The sequence below is a fragment of the Hyperolius riggenbachi genome, chromosome 2 (assembly GCF_040937935.1).
Source record: "Hyperolius riggenbachi isolate aHypRig1 chromosome 2, aHypRig1.pri, whole genome shotgun sequence".
NCBI classification, from domain to species: domain Eukaryota; kingdom Metazoa; phylum Chordata; class Amphibia; order Anura; family Hyperoliidae; genus Hyperolius; species Hyperolius riggenbachi.
The window spans coordinates 69,820,578-69,834,946 of record NC_090647.1 but is presented as its reverse complement, the minus strand read 5'-3'; the positions used below and the strand labels follow the sequence as shown (position 1 = coordinate 69,834,946).

At 50.2% G+C, this 14,369-nt stretch overlaps 1 protein-coding gene across 1 annotated transcript in view; it reads left to right on the top strand.

The window, feature by feature from the left end:
• Positions 1-1,773: 1,773 nt before the first annotated feature.
• GUCY1A2 (guanylate cyclase 1 soluble subunit alpha 2) overlaps positions 1,774-14,369 on the top strand; it is a 326,026-nt gene continuing 313,430 nt past the window's right edge. The window contains exon 1 of the mRNA XM_068266885.1: positions 1,774-2,385. Within this exon, the coding sequence (XP_068122986.1) occupies positions 2,149-2,385 (237 nt within the window). The 5' untranslated portion in view covers positions 1,774-2,148. The remainder of the gene's footprint in view (positions 2,386-14,369) is intronic.

Sequence of the window (14,369 nt, the reverse complement as noted above, 5' to 3'; positions counted from 1 at the left end):
GTTTGTGGCAGTAATGTGACAAAATATGGAAAACTTCAAGGAGGCCGAATACTTTTGCAAGCCACTGTATGTCTCTTGTAGTTTTGCTAAAACTTTCCCAAATTTGATCATAATTTAGAAAATTACTTTTTTATGTTGAGTTGAGTTTGTTCGTACCTACAGTATTTTTTAGGTGATGTGTGTCCAAGCTTTAAGACAAACCAAAATCTATTCTACAACTCGTCTTGGTTAAAAATGATACCATATGTGCCTCATTTAGTAACAAACTGATGGTGCACTCTCCACAAATACACTGGACGTTTATAAACGTCCAGTTGTCATTAAGTGGTTAAAGTACCCCTGAATCAGGTTTTGAAAAATCCACTTTTCATACTGTTTTATTTATGTCTGTGTATCTGTGACATGTGTCACAGCACCAACCTCCCCCTCCAGCGCCCCCTGTGGCCCCTGCTCTACTCAGCCAGAATATTCGACTGAGCAGAATGATGATGTTGGGTGTGGAGGAAGTGGCAAGTCTTCCTCCTCTCTGCCCATCCTTAGTTTCGCCCCCTCCACTCGCAGCTTATAGTTCCTGATTTGAGTTACTGCACAGCATTAGTTCCAGATTTCGTTCCAGATTTGAGTTACTGGACAACGATGGGCGGATGTGGCTGTGCGAGAATCTGCAGCATGCTGCAGATTCTCGGATCACTTTGCACACAATGCACGAATGGAAACTGTTCCAATGCCATGCATTGGGATCAGGACCAGAACCGGGACAAGGTCCTCCAGCACCCAAGGCTGAGACACCAAAGTGCGCCCCTCCATCCCTCCCACCCCAGCCATCAAACACTGATTGCTATTAGACTAAAAGGCACCACAGGGCCCATAACCTCCCCAACACCTTAATATCTAGTTATCTGGCTTGCAATCACTGCCATGTATCCCCTTTTCTTATTTCTTTCTGCTTCAAACACAATTAGGAATGACAGCTGAATGAATTCTGCGCCCCCTCCTACACTGCGCCCTGAGGCTGGAGCCTCTCCAGCCTATGCCTCGGCCCGGCCCTGATCAGGACACCCGCGGTGCGATGCGGCTTTAGTGCCCATAATGGAAATGGGCACTAAACTGGCTCAGTCATGCCAGTCGGCTCTTCTGCGCATGCGCGGACCCTCCACTTGGCGCGACTGAGTCAGATTACCTGGAGTGCTTTCAGCTTAACGGAGGCAGTCGGAAGTACGGCGTGGGATGCAAAGGTGCTCATGGGGATGGAGGGAGCAATTTTTGGGTACCTAGAGTCGGAGTTTGTGGTTGCATAAATTGAGGAGTCTGAGCAATTTTGGGTATCTGGAGTCGGAGTCTGTGGTTTCATAAAGCGAGGAGTCGGAGCAATTTTGGGCACCTGGATTTGGAGTTGAGGAGTCGGAGCAATTTTTGGGTACCTGGAGTCAGAGTCTGTGGTTTCATAAACTGAGGAGTCCGAGTTGGATGATTTTTGTATCAACTCCACAGCACTGTTTATTAACAAAAAAGGCGACTAAAGTAAATAGAAGTCAAAACAAGATCATGTCATCCAAATGATTCTTTCCAGTCAAAGTGTGGTTGGTTTCAGTGCTAGTGTCTCTTTATTGTTCCCTGCCAGCGACTGCGCCCCCCCCCCCCCAGACACATCCCCCCCACAGACATATACCCACAGCTTATCTCTTCTCTCTTTCGTCTCCCAGCACACATGATTTTCCCATTTGTATATAGTGTCCTTCTGGTGACAGGAGGAACACGTGACGATGTGAGCACACTGAGCAGTGGAGAAATGCAGCAGTATCAGCCTCAGCCTGAGAGGGAAGAAGAAGAGAGAGAGACTGAGAGGGAAGAAGAGAGAGACTGAGAGGGAAGTGCAGATTCTTTCAAACACTCAGAGGGAAAGCGAGGCAGCAGCAGCAGCATCACAGCCTATCCAGCCTAGCTCGCCTGCACAGCCAAACAGCAGCAAGACGCAGAAACAATAGGATTGCAATAGAGGCAGATCCAGGCGAGGACTGTCACAGCACGGGGCTGCTATATAATACAGGCAGAGCTGGACGTTGGCTTAGTAGCTCAGCATGCCCATCACTGCTCGTCGCCTGACATAGCGCAGCTCTGCCCCCCGGCTCATGGTGCTTCATCATCAGCATGTCCAGGAGGAAGATCTCGTCCGAATCCTTCAGCTCGCTGGGATCTGAGACCAGCCCGGAGGAAGAGCCAGAATGCCCGTTGTCTCGGATGTGCTGGAATGGCAGCAGGAGCCCCACCGGGTCACACGAGCAGCCGCTGCCAACACTGGTGGTCCGTCCCCGGAGGACGACCAGGAGGAGAAGGGTGAACCTGGACTCCCTGGGGGAGAGCATCAGGAAGCTGACTTCTCCCACGGTAGGGGGACCTGCATGCCTGATCGTGGGTAGGGGGACCTGCATGCCCGATCGTGGGAGAGGGGCACCGGGGAGGAGGTGGGCACCTGGTACCCAGGGCTGGGGGGAATTGATGGAGATTCCTTTGCAGGGAGTGTAGACGGGAGAGAAGGCAGGCTGGTCCTCCAATGAATGTCATTTAGCGCAGATGAGTGACACTTGGCCAGCCTGTCATTAGACATATGCTGATCACTGCCATATGGGCCGGGGGCATGTGCCAGTGTAGCTGCCTAGGCATAGCCCGCTCAGTCTGTAGATGACAGCAGCTGGCATAGAGGCAGCACACCAACCACATGTAAATGCATGAAATATACACACATATACATGAGTATAACTTTCTATTGTATTTTATTTATTTTTATCCAACATGAAAAGATATTTAGAACCAAAGAAATGTGAGTAGTTGTGCCTTAACAAACACTACATTTGGACAGTTAAGGTGGCAACTAGCAGAACAATTTGCTGGGCGATCATTTACGAACGATTCTTCGTATGAGGAATCAGAAATGATTGCTTGGGACCACTAATAGACAAAACTCTCCTAGCCAATTCAATCAGATTGATAGATCGATCTGAAAATCGGATCAATGTCGTTAATATGATCGGATTGGTTAGAAGATATTCATCCGTTTTTGGTCACAAACAATAATTTCCGATCGTTCGGCAAATTGTGTTTTAATGGTGGCCACTAATGATCCAATCTTTTTTCATCCAACCTTACCATTTCTATGTAATATAAGGGACTGCCTAAAGAATCCATTCACTATGTTCACACTCAATTTGCCCTTCTACTACAAAGATTTGGTAATATTTAACAAAAAAGATTGGATTATTAGTGGCCATTATAAGATAGATGCAAGGGATTTCCCGCAAACCCACAGAGTTGTGGCGTTAGAAGTGGGGTTTTTTGAATGTTGCCGGGGGACTCGTAGGTGCCACAGAGCCCACTCCATAGCTGTGCAGATGGGGGTGGGGGGCTGAAAACTGCATAATGTATATTCTGACTGTATAGACGGTGCCCTGTGCGACCACGTATGTCCTAGATATCAAAGGACATAATATATATATATATATATATATATATATATATATATATATACAATTAATTTATTTCCTCTCACGCTTTCTGTAAAAAAAAGGGAGAAAAAAAGTCTGTGCACTTATAGCAATATGTTGCCAGCCAGAGGAGCCTTCATTGCCATAGTAACACTATTCTGTGTATAAAATATAAGATCTGAGAGCAGTGTCGGATTCTGAGTCGTTCATCATGTCTCAATGTGGTTGTGATATTCAGGGAGGTAGTCGCGTGAATATAAGTTTATCCATTATTTTATTTTTTTATGCCTGCTGTATTACATCTCATAGACATCATTATTATTTAGTATTTATATAGCGCTGACATCTACAGCAGCGTTGTACAGAGTATTCTGCCTTGTCGCTTAAGTGTCCCTCAGAGGGTCTCACAATCTAATCCCTACCATAGTCTATTTACCCTCAGAGGGGCTCACAATCTAATACCTACCATAGTCATATCTATGTATGTATCGTGTAGTGTATGTATTGCAGTTTAGGGTCAATTTAGGGGAAAGCCAATTAACTTATCTGTATGTTTTTGGGGTGTGGAAGGAAACCGGAGTACCCGGAGGGAAACCCACACAGACAACATGCAAACTCTGTACAGATAGTGCCCTGGCTGGGATTTGAACCAGGGACCCAGCGATGCAAGGCAAGATTGCTAACCACTACGCCCCCATGCTTGATATGGAGCCCCCAAACCAACCAAGGACAGCTGAGTGTCAGAGAGGTGTATTTAGAGTGAGGATAGAGTGAGGATTACCACTATTCAATGCATAAACAGAGGCGTTCATTACCAGCCAAACGCCAATGAAAAGCTAATAGGATGGATAAAGGACGGCCCCTACTGGGACCCTCTGATCCAGGGGTCCCAGGGCGGTCGCAACCTCTGCACCCCCCATTGCTACGCCTATTTATATATATTTGGGTGTCTCTAGGATCTTGGAGACATTCCTCAGCATGGTATTAGTAGCAGAGCTTATCTTACATCATTTCCCATGTGTGATGACATGTCAGTACATAGAGATTATGTACATGATATCCAGCTGCCGTTAGATCATGACTGGTACTGCAGCTGATGTGCTATTAGCGCGAGGCAATGGCTTATTTCCTGTACCCCGGGCAGCCGTGCCTGTGCGCCTGATCACCACAGAGGAAACAGACAATATGTGGGGGTGTGGGGGGGCTGGCAGGAAACATAAAGAGAGGGGCCACCACTGATAGGACCCCCCCCCCCCCCTTTTTTGTCTCCACAGAACAAGGAAATGATGAGATTTAAGGGGTGGATAACGAAGGAAAAGGATTCTGGTTTATTATAGGCTGAGCAGTAGTTTGAAGGCTGCAGTGTATAGTTAATAATGTCACAAATCAACCGCTCATACCAATTAAATCACAGCTAATGACACAGTGACCCAGAAAGCTGAAAAAGAATACAATTTACAGCTAGAAGATGGCATTTTATGCCACAGTACGCAGTTGAAGGCTTGAGGCACCTGAACGCAGGGAATTATACATCACAATGATGAACCCTTGGTGGTAAATTGATAAGGACGATAAGGTTTGTCTTGAAGTTCAGCAGTTGTGTATTTACTGTAGACACTCAGTACTCCAGAATGAGGGCACTTGTAAACCTTTCTGTCTGGGTCTTATTGCATGTTATTTCTCATAATAAGTTAAAATGCACTCTTATACTGAGAGAGATTGACAGGCACAGGCTGTGATGGGCAGACACTGACTGACGCTGATAGATGCAGATACTGATGACCTGATACTGATGCTGACACTGACTGACGCAGATACTGATGACCAGAAGCTGACACTGACTGACGCTGATAGATGTAGATACTGATGACCTGACGCTGACTGACACTGATAGACCCAGATACTGATGACCTGACGCTGATACTGACTGACGCTGATAGATGTAGATACTGATGACCTGACGCTGACTGACACTGATAGACCCAGATACTGATGAGCTGACACTGACTGACGCTGATAGATGCAGATACTGATGAGCTAACGCTGACACTGACTGACGCTGATAGATGTAGATACTGATGACCTGATGCTGACACTGACTGACGCTGATAGATGTAGATACTGATGACCTGACGCTGACACTGACTGACGCTGATAGATGCAGATACTGATGAGCTAACGCTGACACTGACAGGCGCAGATACTGATGACCTGACGCTGACGCTGACTGACTCTGATAGACCCAGATACTGATGACCTGACGCTGACACTGACTGACGCTGACAGACGCAGATACTGATGACCTGACGCTGACGCTGACTGACTCTGATAGACCCAGATACTGATGACCTGACGCTGACACTGACTGACGCTGACAGACGCAGATACTGATGACCTGACGCTGACACTGACTGACTCTGATAGACCCAGATACTGATGACCTGACGCTGACACTGACTGACGCTGACAGACGCAGATACTGATGACCTGACGCTGACACTGACTGACGCTGACAGACGCAGATACTGATGACCTGACGCTGACGCTGACTGACTCTGATAGACCCAGATACTGATGACCTGATGCTGACACTGACTGACGCTGATAGATGTAGATACTGATGACCTGATGCTGACACTGACAGACGCAGATACTAATGACCATACGCTGACGCTGACTGACTCTGATAGACCCAGATACTGATGACCTGACGCTGACACTGACTGACGCTGACAGACGCAGATACTGATGACCTGACGCTGACACTGACTGACGCTGACAGACGCAGATACTGATGACCTGACGCTGACACTGACTGACGCTGATAGACGCAGATACTGATGACCTGACGCTGACACTGACTGACGCTGACAGACGCAGATACTGATGACCTGACGCTGACGCTGACTGACTCTGATAGACCCAGATACTGATGACCTGACGCTGACACTGACTGACGCTGACAGACGCAGATACTGATGACCTGACGCTGACACTGACTGACGCTGACAGACGCAGATACTGATGACCTGACGCTGACGCTGACTGACTCTGATAGACCCAGATACTGATGACCTGACGCTGACACTGACTGACGCTGACAGACGCAGATACTGATGACCTGACGCTGACACTGACTGACGCTGACAGACGCAGATACTGATGACCTGATGCTGACACTGACTGACGCTGATAGATGTAGATACTGATGACCTGACGCTGACTGACACTGATAGACCCAGATACTGATGAGCTGACACTGACTGACGCTGATAGATGCAGATACTGATGAGCTAACGCTGACACTGACTGACGCTGATAGATGTAGATACTGATGACCTGATGCTGACACTGACTGACGCTGATAGATGTAGATACTGATGACCTGACGCTGACACTGACTGACGCTGATAGATGCAGATACTGATGAGCTAACGCTGACACTGACAGGCGCAGATACTGATGACCTGACGCTGACGCTGACTGACTCTGATAGACCCAGATACTGATGACCTGACGCTGACACTGACTGACGCTGACAGACGCAGATACTGATGACCTGACGCTGACGCTGACTGACTCTGATAGACCCAGATACTGATGACCTGACGCTGACACTGACTGACGCTGACAGACGCAGATACTGATGACCTGACGCTGACACTGACTGACTCTGATAGACCCAGATACTGATGACCTGACGCTGACACTGACTGACGCTGACAGACGCAGATACTGATGACCTGACGCTGACACTGACTGACGCTGACAGACGCAGATACTGATGACCTGACGCTGACGCTGACTGACTCTGATAGACCCAGATACTGATGACCTGATGCTGACACTGACTGACGCTGATAGATGTAGATACTGATGACCTGATGCTGACACTGACAGACGCAGATACTAATGACCATACGCTGACGCTGACTGACTCTGATAGACCCAGATACTGATGACCTGACGCTGACACTGACTGACGCTGACAGACGCAGATACTGATGACCTGACGCTGACACTGACTGACGCTGACAGACGCAGATACTGATGACCTGACGCTGACACTGACTGACGCTGATAGACGCAGATACTGATGACCTGACGCTGACACTGACTGACGCTGACAGACGCAGATACTGATGACCTGACGCTGACGCTGACTGACTCTGATAGACCCAGATACTGATGACCTGACGCTGACACTGACTGACGCTGACAGACGCAGATACTGATGACCTGACGCTGACACTGACTGACGCTGACAGACGCAGATACTGATGACCTGACGCTGACGCTGACTGACTCTGATAGACCCAGATACTGATGACCTGACGCTGACACTGACTGACGCTGACAGACGCAGATACTGATGACCTGACGCTGACACTGACTGACGCTGACAGACGCAGATACTGATGACCTGATGCTGACACTGACTGACGCTGATAGATGTAGATACTGATGACCTGATGCTGACACTGACAGACGCAGATACTAATGACCATACGCTGACGCTGACTGACTCTGATAGACCCAGATACTGATGACCTGACGCTGACACTGACTGACGCTGACAGACGCAGATACTGATGACCTGATGCTGACACTGACTGACGCTGACAGACGCAGATACTGATGACCTGACGCTGACGCTGACTGACTCTGATAGACCCAGATACTGATGACCTGACGCTGACACTGACTGACGCTGACAGACGCAGATACTGATGACCTGACGCTGACACTGACTGACGCTGACAGACGCAGATACTGATGACCTGATGCTGACACTGACTGACGCTGATAGATGTAGATACTGATGACCTGATGCTGACACTGACAGACGCAGATACTAATGACCATACGCTGACGCTGACTGACTCTGATAGACCCAGATACTGATGACCTGACGCTGACACTGACTGACGCTGACAGACGCAGATACTGATGACCTGACACTGACACTGACTGACGCTGACAGACGCAGATACTGATGACCTGATGCTGACACTGACTGACGCTGATAGATGTAGATACTGATGACCTGACGCTGACTGACACTGATAGACCCAGATACTGATGACCTGATGCCAGAGCTGGGACAAGGTCCTCCGGCACCCAAGGCTGAGACATCAAAGTGCGCCCCTCCACCCCTCCCACCCCAGCTGTCACAGAGTGATTGCTATTAGACTAAGAGGCGTCCCAGCCCCCCCCCCCCCCCCAACACCTTAATCTCTAGTTATTAGGCTTGCAGTCAATGACATGTATCCCATGTATCCCCTTTTCTTATGTCTCTCTGCTTTAAACGCAATAGGGGAATGATAGCTTGTGACTTGTGAGTGAGTTGTGCACCCTCTCCTACACTGTGCCCTGAGGCTGGAGCCTCTCTCGCCTCTGCCTCGGCCCTGCCTGACGCTGACACTGACTGACACTGATAGACGCAGATACTGATGACCTGACACTGATAGACGCAGATACTGATGACCTCACACTGACACTGCCTGACACTGATAGATGCAGATACTGATGACCTGACACTGATAGACGCAGATACTGATGACCTGACACTGACTGACACTGATAGACACAGATACTGATAACCTGACACTGACTGACACTGATAGACGCAGATACTGATGATCTGACACTGACTGACACTGATAGACGCAGATACTGATGACCTGACACTGACACTGATAGACACAGATACTGATAACCTGACACTGAATGACACTGATAGACGCAGATACTGATGATCTGACACTGACTGACACTGATAGATGCAGATACTGATGACCTGACACTGATAGACGCAGATGCTGATGACCTGACACTGACACTGACTGACACTGATAGACGCAGATACTGATGACCTGACACTGACACTGACTGACACTGATAGACACAGATACTGATAACCTGACACTGACTGACACTGATAGACGCAGACACTGATGATCTGACACTGACTGACACTGATAGACGCAGATACTGATGACCTGACACTGATAGACGCAGATACTGATGACCTGACACTGACTGACACTGATAGACACAGATACTGATGACCTGACACTGACTGACACTGATAGACGCAGATACTGATGATCTGACACTGACTGACACTGATAGACGCAGATACTGATGACCTGACACTGACACTGATAGACACAGATACTGATAACCTGACACTGAATGACACTGATAGACGCAGATACTGATGATCTGACACTGACTGACACTGATAGATGCAGATACTGATGACCTGACACTGATAGACGCAGATGCTGATGACCTGACACTGACACTGACTGACACTGATAGACGCAGATACTGATGACCTGACACTGACACTGACTGACACTGATAGACACAGATACTGATAACCTGACACTGACTGACACTGATAGACGCAGATACTGATGACCTGACACTGATAGACGCAGATACTGATGACCTGACACTGACTGACACTGATAGACACAGATACTGATGACCTGACACTGATAGACACAGATACTGATGACCTGACACTGACACTGACTGACACTGATAGACACAGATACTGATGACCTGACACTGATAGACGCAGATACTGACGACCTGACACTGATAGACGGAAATACTGATGACCTGACACTGACACTGACTGACACTGATAGACGCAGATACTGATGACCTGACACTGACACTGACTGACACTGATAGACACAGATACTGATAACCTGACACTGACTGACACTGATAGACGCAGATACTGATGACCTGACACTGATAGACGCAGATACTGATGACCTGACACTGACTGACACTGATAGACACAGATACTGATGACCTGACACTGATAGACACAGATACTGATGACCTGACACTGACACTGACTGACACTGATAGACACAGATACTGATGACCTGACACTGATAGACGCAGATACTGACGACCTGACACTGATAGACGGAAATACTGATGACCTGACACTGACACTGACTGACTGATAGACACAGATACTGATGACCTGACACTGTCACGAATGGAGACAGGTCTGCCGAGTCCAGACAATAGCCAAAGGAAAGCTATACCTGGGTAAATATTCCGCTCTGTAGTCAGTGGCGTAGCTGAGGAGCTTGGGTGCTCAGTGCAAGTTTTACATGGGCCCCCAAGCACTCTACTGATATGAAGTCCTAAAACCTGCCCAATGACAGTTTGTTAAGGATTACCACTATTCAATGCACATACAGAGGTGTTCATTACCAGCATAGCACCAATGAAAAGGTAATAAGATGGATGAAGGAGGGCCCCTAATGGGCCCCTCTGGTCTATGGGCCCGGTGCATCCACTATTGCTACGCCACTGTCTGTAGTCTTCTCCTATGAGAAGTTTACCAGGGAGAGAGTGAGATATTACTAGGAGTGGCAGGGCCGGTTTAAGGTGCCCCAGGGCAAACTGAAGCTGGGGGCTCCCCCTGCCCCCCTTATCCCTCCCTTCATGAAAGTCAGCCCCCCCTAACGGTCTCCCCCCCCCCCCCCACTGCTCCCTGGGGCCCCTGCACATGTAGCTGCAGGTTAATCAGTCACCTGTAGGGATAGTCAGAAATGTCAAATGCTGATTCCGCTGAAATTCCGCTTTCCGCAAATGCTGATTTCCTCTACCGTTTTCTACCGACGGTGTTCTGCGGTATACCAATGGAATTCCGTAGAAATTTCTGCCTTCCGCTCACCACACTACAAATCCTTATTCTCTGATTGTCTTATTCCTTCCCAAGTTTTTCTGATTGGTTTAAAATGACCAAATATTGGGAATGCGGGTTTTCCATTAACCACGTTATGATTTCCGCTTTCCGATGCAGAAATGTGATTTCCGATTGGAAATGGAGGCAATTTCAATCCCACAGAATCCAAATTGGCTTCCCTACTCACCTGTCCTGAAGCTGCTCCATCTGTGCTGCCTTCAGACACAAACACTGGTCCGCATGACAGCCGGGGGCCCCAGGTCTCTCTCACTGGCTGGGGCCCCCCAACCACCATGCGATACCTAGAGGAAAGTGCGGGCAAGCCCCTGTATTCAGACACACTACCTGCCTCTTCTCCATCCGGGACAGGTGTGTACCAATCAGCACCGGGACAGGTGAGTGCTGAGCAGCACCGGGACAGGTGAGTGCTGAGCAGCACATGGACAGGTGAGTGCTGAGCAGCACCAGAAAAGGTGAGTGCCAAGCACCACATGGACAGGTAAGTGCCAAACAGCACATGGACAGGTGAGTGCTGAGCAGCACCGGGACAGGAAAGTGCTGAGCAGCATCGGGACAGGTAGGTGCCGAGCAGCACATGGACAGATGAGTACCGAGCAGCACCGGGACAGGTAAGTGCAGAGCAGCACCGGGACAAGTGGGTGCCGAGCAGCACCGTGACAGATGAGTACCGAGCAGCACTGGGACAGGTGAGTGCCGAGCAGCACCAGGACAGGTGAGTGCCGAGCAGCTCTGGGACAGGTGAGTGCTGAGCAGCACATAGACAGGTGAGTGCCGAGCAGCACTGGGACAGGTGAGTGCCGAGCAGCACCGAGACAGGTGAGTGCCGAGCAGCACCAGAACAGGTGAGTGCCGAGCAGCACCAGGACAGGTTAGTGCCGAGCAGCACCGGGACAGGTGAGTGCTGAGCAGCCCCGGGACTGCAGCTTTACGTGCAGGGACCCCGGAGAGTAGTGGGGAGAGATCTTTTGGCGGGGTGCGGTGGCGCAGGGCCCCTGCAGCAGTCAGGGGCCCTGGGGCAATTGCCCCCTTTGCCTGCTTGTCAGAATTGGCCCTGAGGAGTGGGCAGAAGGTATCAGGACTGTGGGTGGGCTTACACAAAGCTAGCTTCATTTGGCAGTGTGACAAGTTCAGGCTATGTCACTGGGACTGTATGTTTATATAGGACGTACCCTGATACCTGTGAGAAAAGGGCGGCTCTCTGAATCCAGAGCGTGGCGATAGGCAGGGAACATTCTCAGGTGAGGTGTGCAGTGTCCTCTATTGGAGGACATGTATGCTGGTGGTGGGAGAATAGGACTGCAGTGGAACATTAGGAGGAGTGTGCAGTGTCACCCACTCTCAAAAACGTAAGCGGTACCCATTTGCGGGGCTTTGTTATAAACAGTGAGGATCGGAGCTGGAGCACAAGCAGGCCTGCTCTCAAGAATAACTGCATCATCATGTGATGATCTTTCATCAGAATCAGAGGGCTGGAGCCAGGGCCGGCCCGCTCATGAGGCGGGGTGAAACTTTTGCCTCAGGCGGCAAATTTCTAGGGGCGGCATCCGCCCGTCGGAGGGTGCGAGGAGCCGGCCGCCCAGCTGGAGGGGTAGCGGGCAGGACGGGGGTATTGGGCCTAGCGGCGGGGAGGGGGGTCGGACCCCCCCCTCCCTCGCCTGGGTCCCCCGTCCTCCGCTCCCCTCCAGCCTTAAATCCATCAGAAGCGCAACTCTCGTAAGAGGCAGTGGGCGGGGAAGACTCACCTCTTCCTCGCTCGATCCAGCGTGCGCTCCACTGACGTCACTTCCTGCAACGCCGCCCACTGTATTGTAAATGGACGGCGCTGCAGGAAGGGATGTCAGTGGAGCGCACGCTGGATCGAGCGAGGAAGAGGTGAGTCTTCCCCGCCCACTGCCTCTTACGAGAGTTGCGCTTCTGATGGATTTAAGGCTGGAGGGGAGCGGAGGACGGGGGACCCAGGCGAGGGAGGGGGGGTTCCGACCCCCCTCCCCGCCGCTAGGCCCAATACCCCCGCCCTGCCCGCTACCCCTCCAGCTCGGCGGCGGCGCCCCCCCCCTCCCCCACGGGGGGGCGGCGGCGGCGGCGGCAGCAATAATTTTTTCAAAATTTGCCTCAGGCGGCAAAAAGTCTAGGGCCGGCCCTGGCTGGAGCTGTAGCACTGTTCAGCTAACAGTACCAATAAACATGGATCAGTTCACATCAGGATCAAACCTCTCAGTGCAGTGCTTAGGCACAAATACGTTCTGCAGCTGGCTTTAATGAGGGCTAGTGAGGTGAGGGTTAAGGTTATTGTAATTAGGCCTGCATTTACATCACAGGAGCCTATAGGCACAGATGTCCTGGCACCCTAGACTTCACCCTCCATGAACCAACAAACCCCACCAACCTGCAATACAAGTGTGCTGACTGTCTAGCTGTCAATTCACCCTTACTTCCCTTGCCCAGTATAGGTAGCTACAGGTGCTCCTTTGTATTAGATAGCCAAAGGTAGCCAGTGGTGCCCCCGACTGAAGGGAGATCTCATCAGTGGAATGCCCAGAGGTGGATGAGTAACCTCCCATTTACACTCTGCTCAGGGCTCTGCATAGGGAAGGAGGAACGGAGGCACTAGGGGAGGGGAGTGAGCCGCCTTTCCATCATCAGGCGCCTGTAGGCACGTGCCTACAGTGCCTTATGGTAAATCCAGCCCTGACTGTAATGGTTAGTGGTTAAGGTCAAATGTGTAACTACTGAGGAAGCAGATCCCACAGGCATGGAGGAACCCAGGAGCAAAGGAAAGGGGTGGGGGTTACTCTAACCAAATTCAAAGCGAGGCTAAAGACAAAAAAAATAGATACCTTTGAAGAGGAAAGCTTTTGGATTCTCCAGAGTTTTACCATGTGCTCCTTGAGACCACCGCCACTGCCCAGTACCCTTTTGAAGTTTGCATCCGGGCTCCCCCTGTACATGAGTGTGGCCATACTCGCGCAGGCGCAGCACAGCCACACTCGTGCATGAAAAGGAGAGCAGCCTTGTAACATATCCAACAAGCTCTTGCTGGATATGTTCCAAGGGTCCGTGTGCAGCAATGTTGGGGGCCAGGAGGGCGTGGGAAGCCTCTGCAAGATCCAGAGGCATTCCTTTTCGTAGGGTTTTTT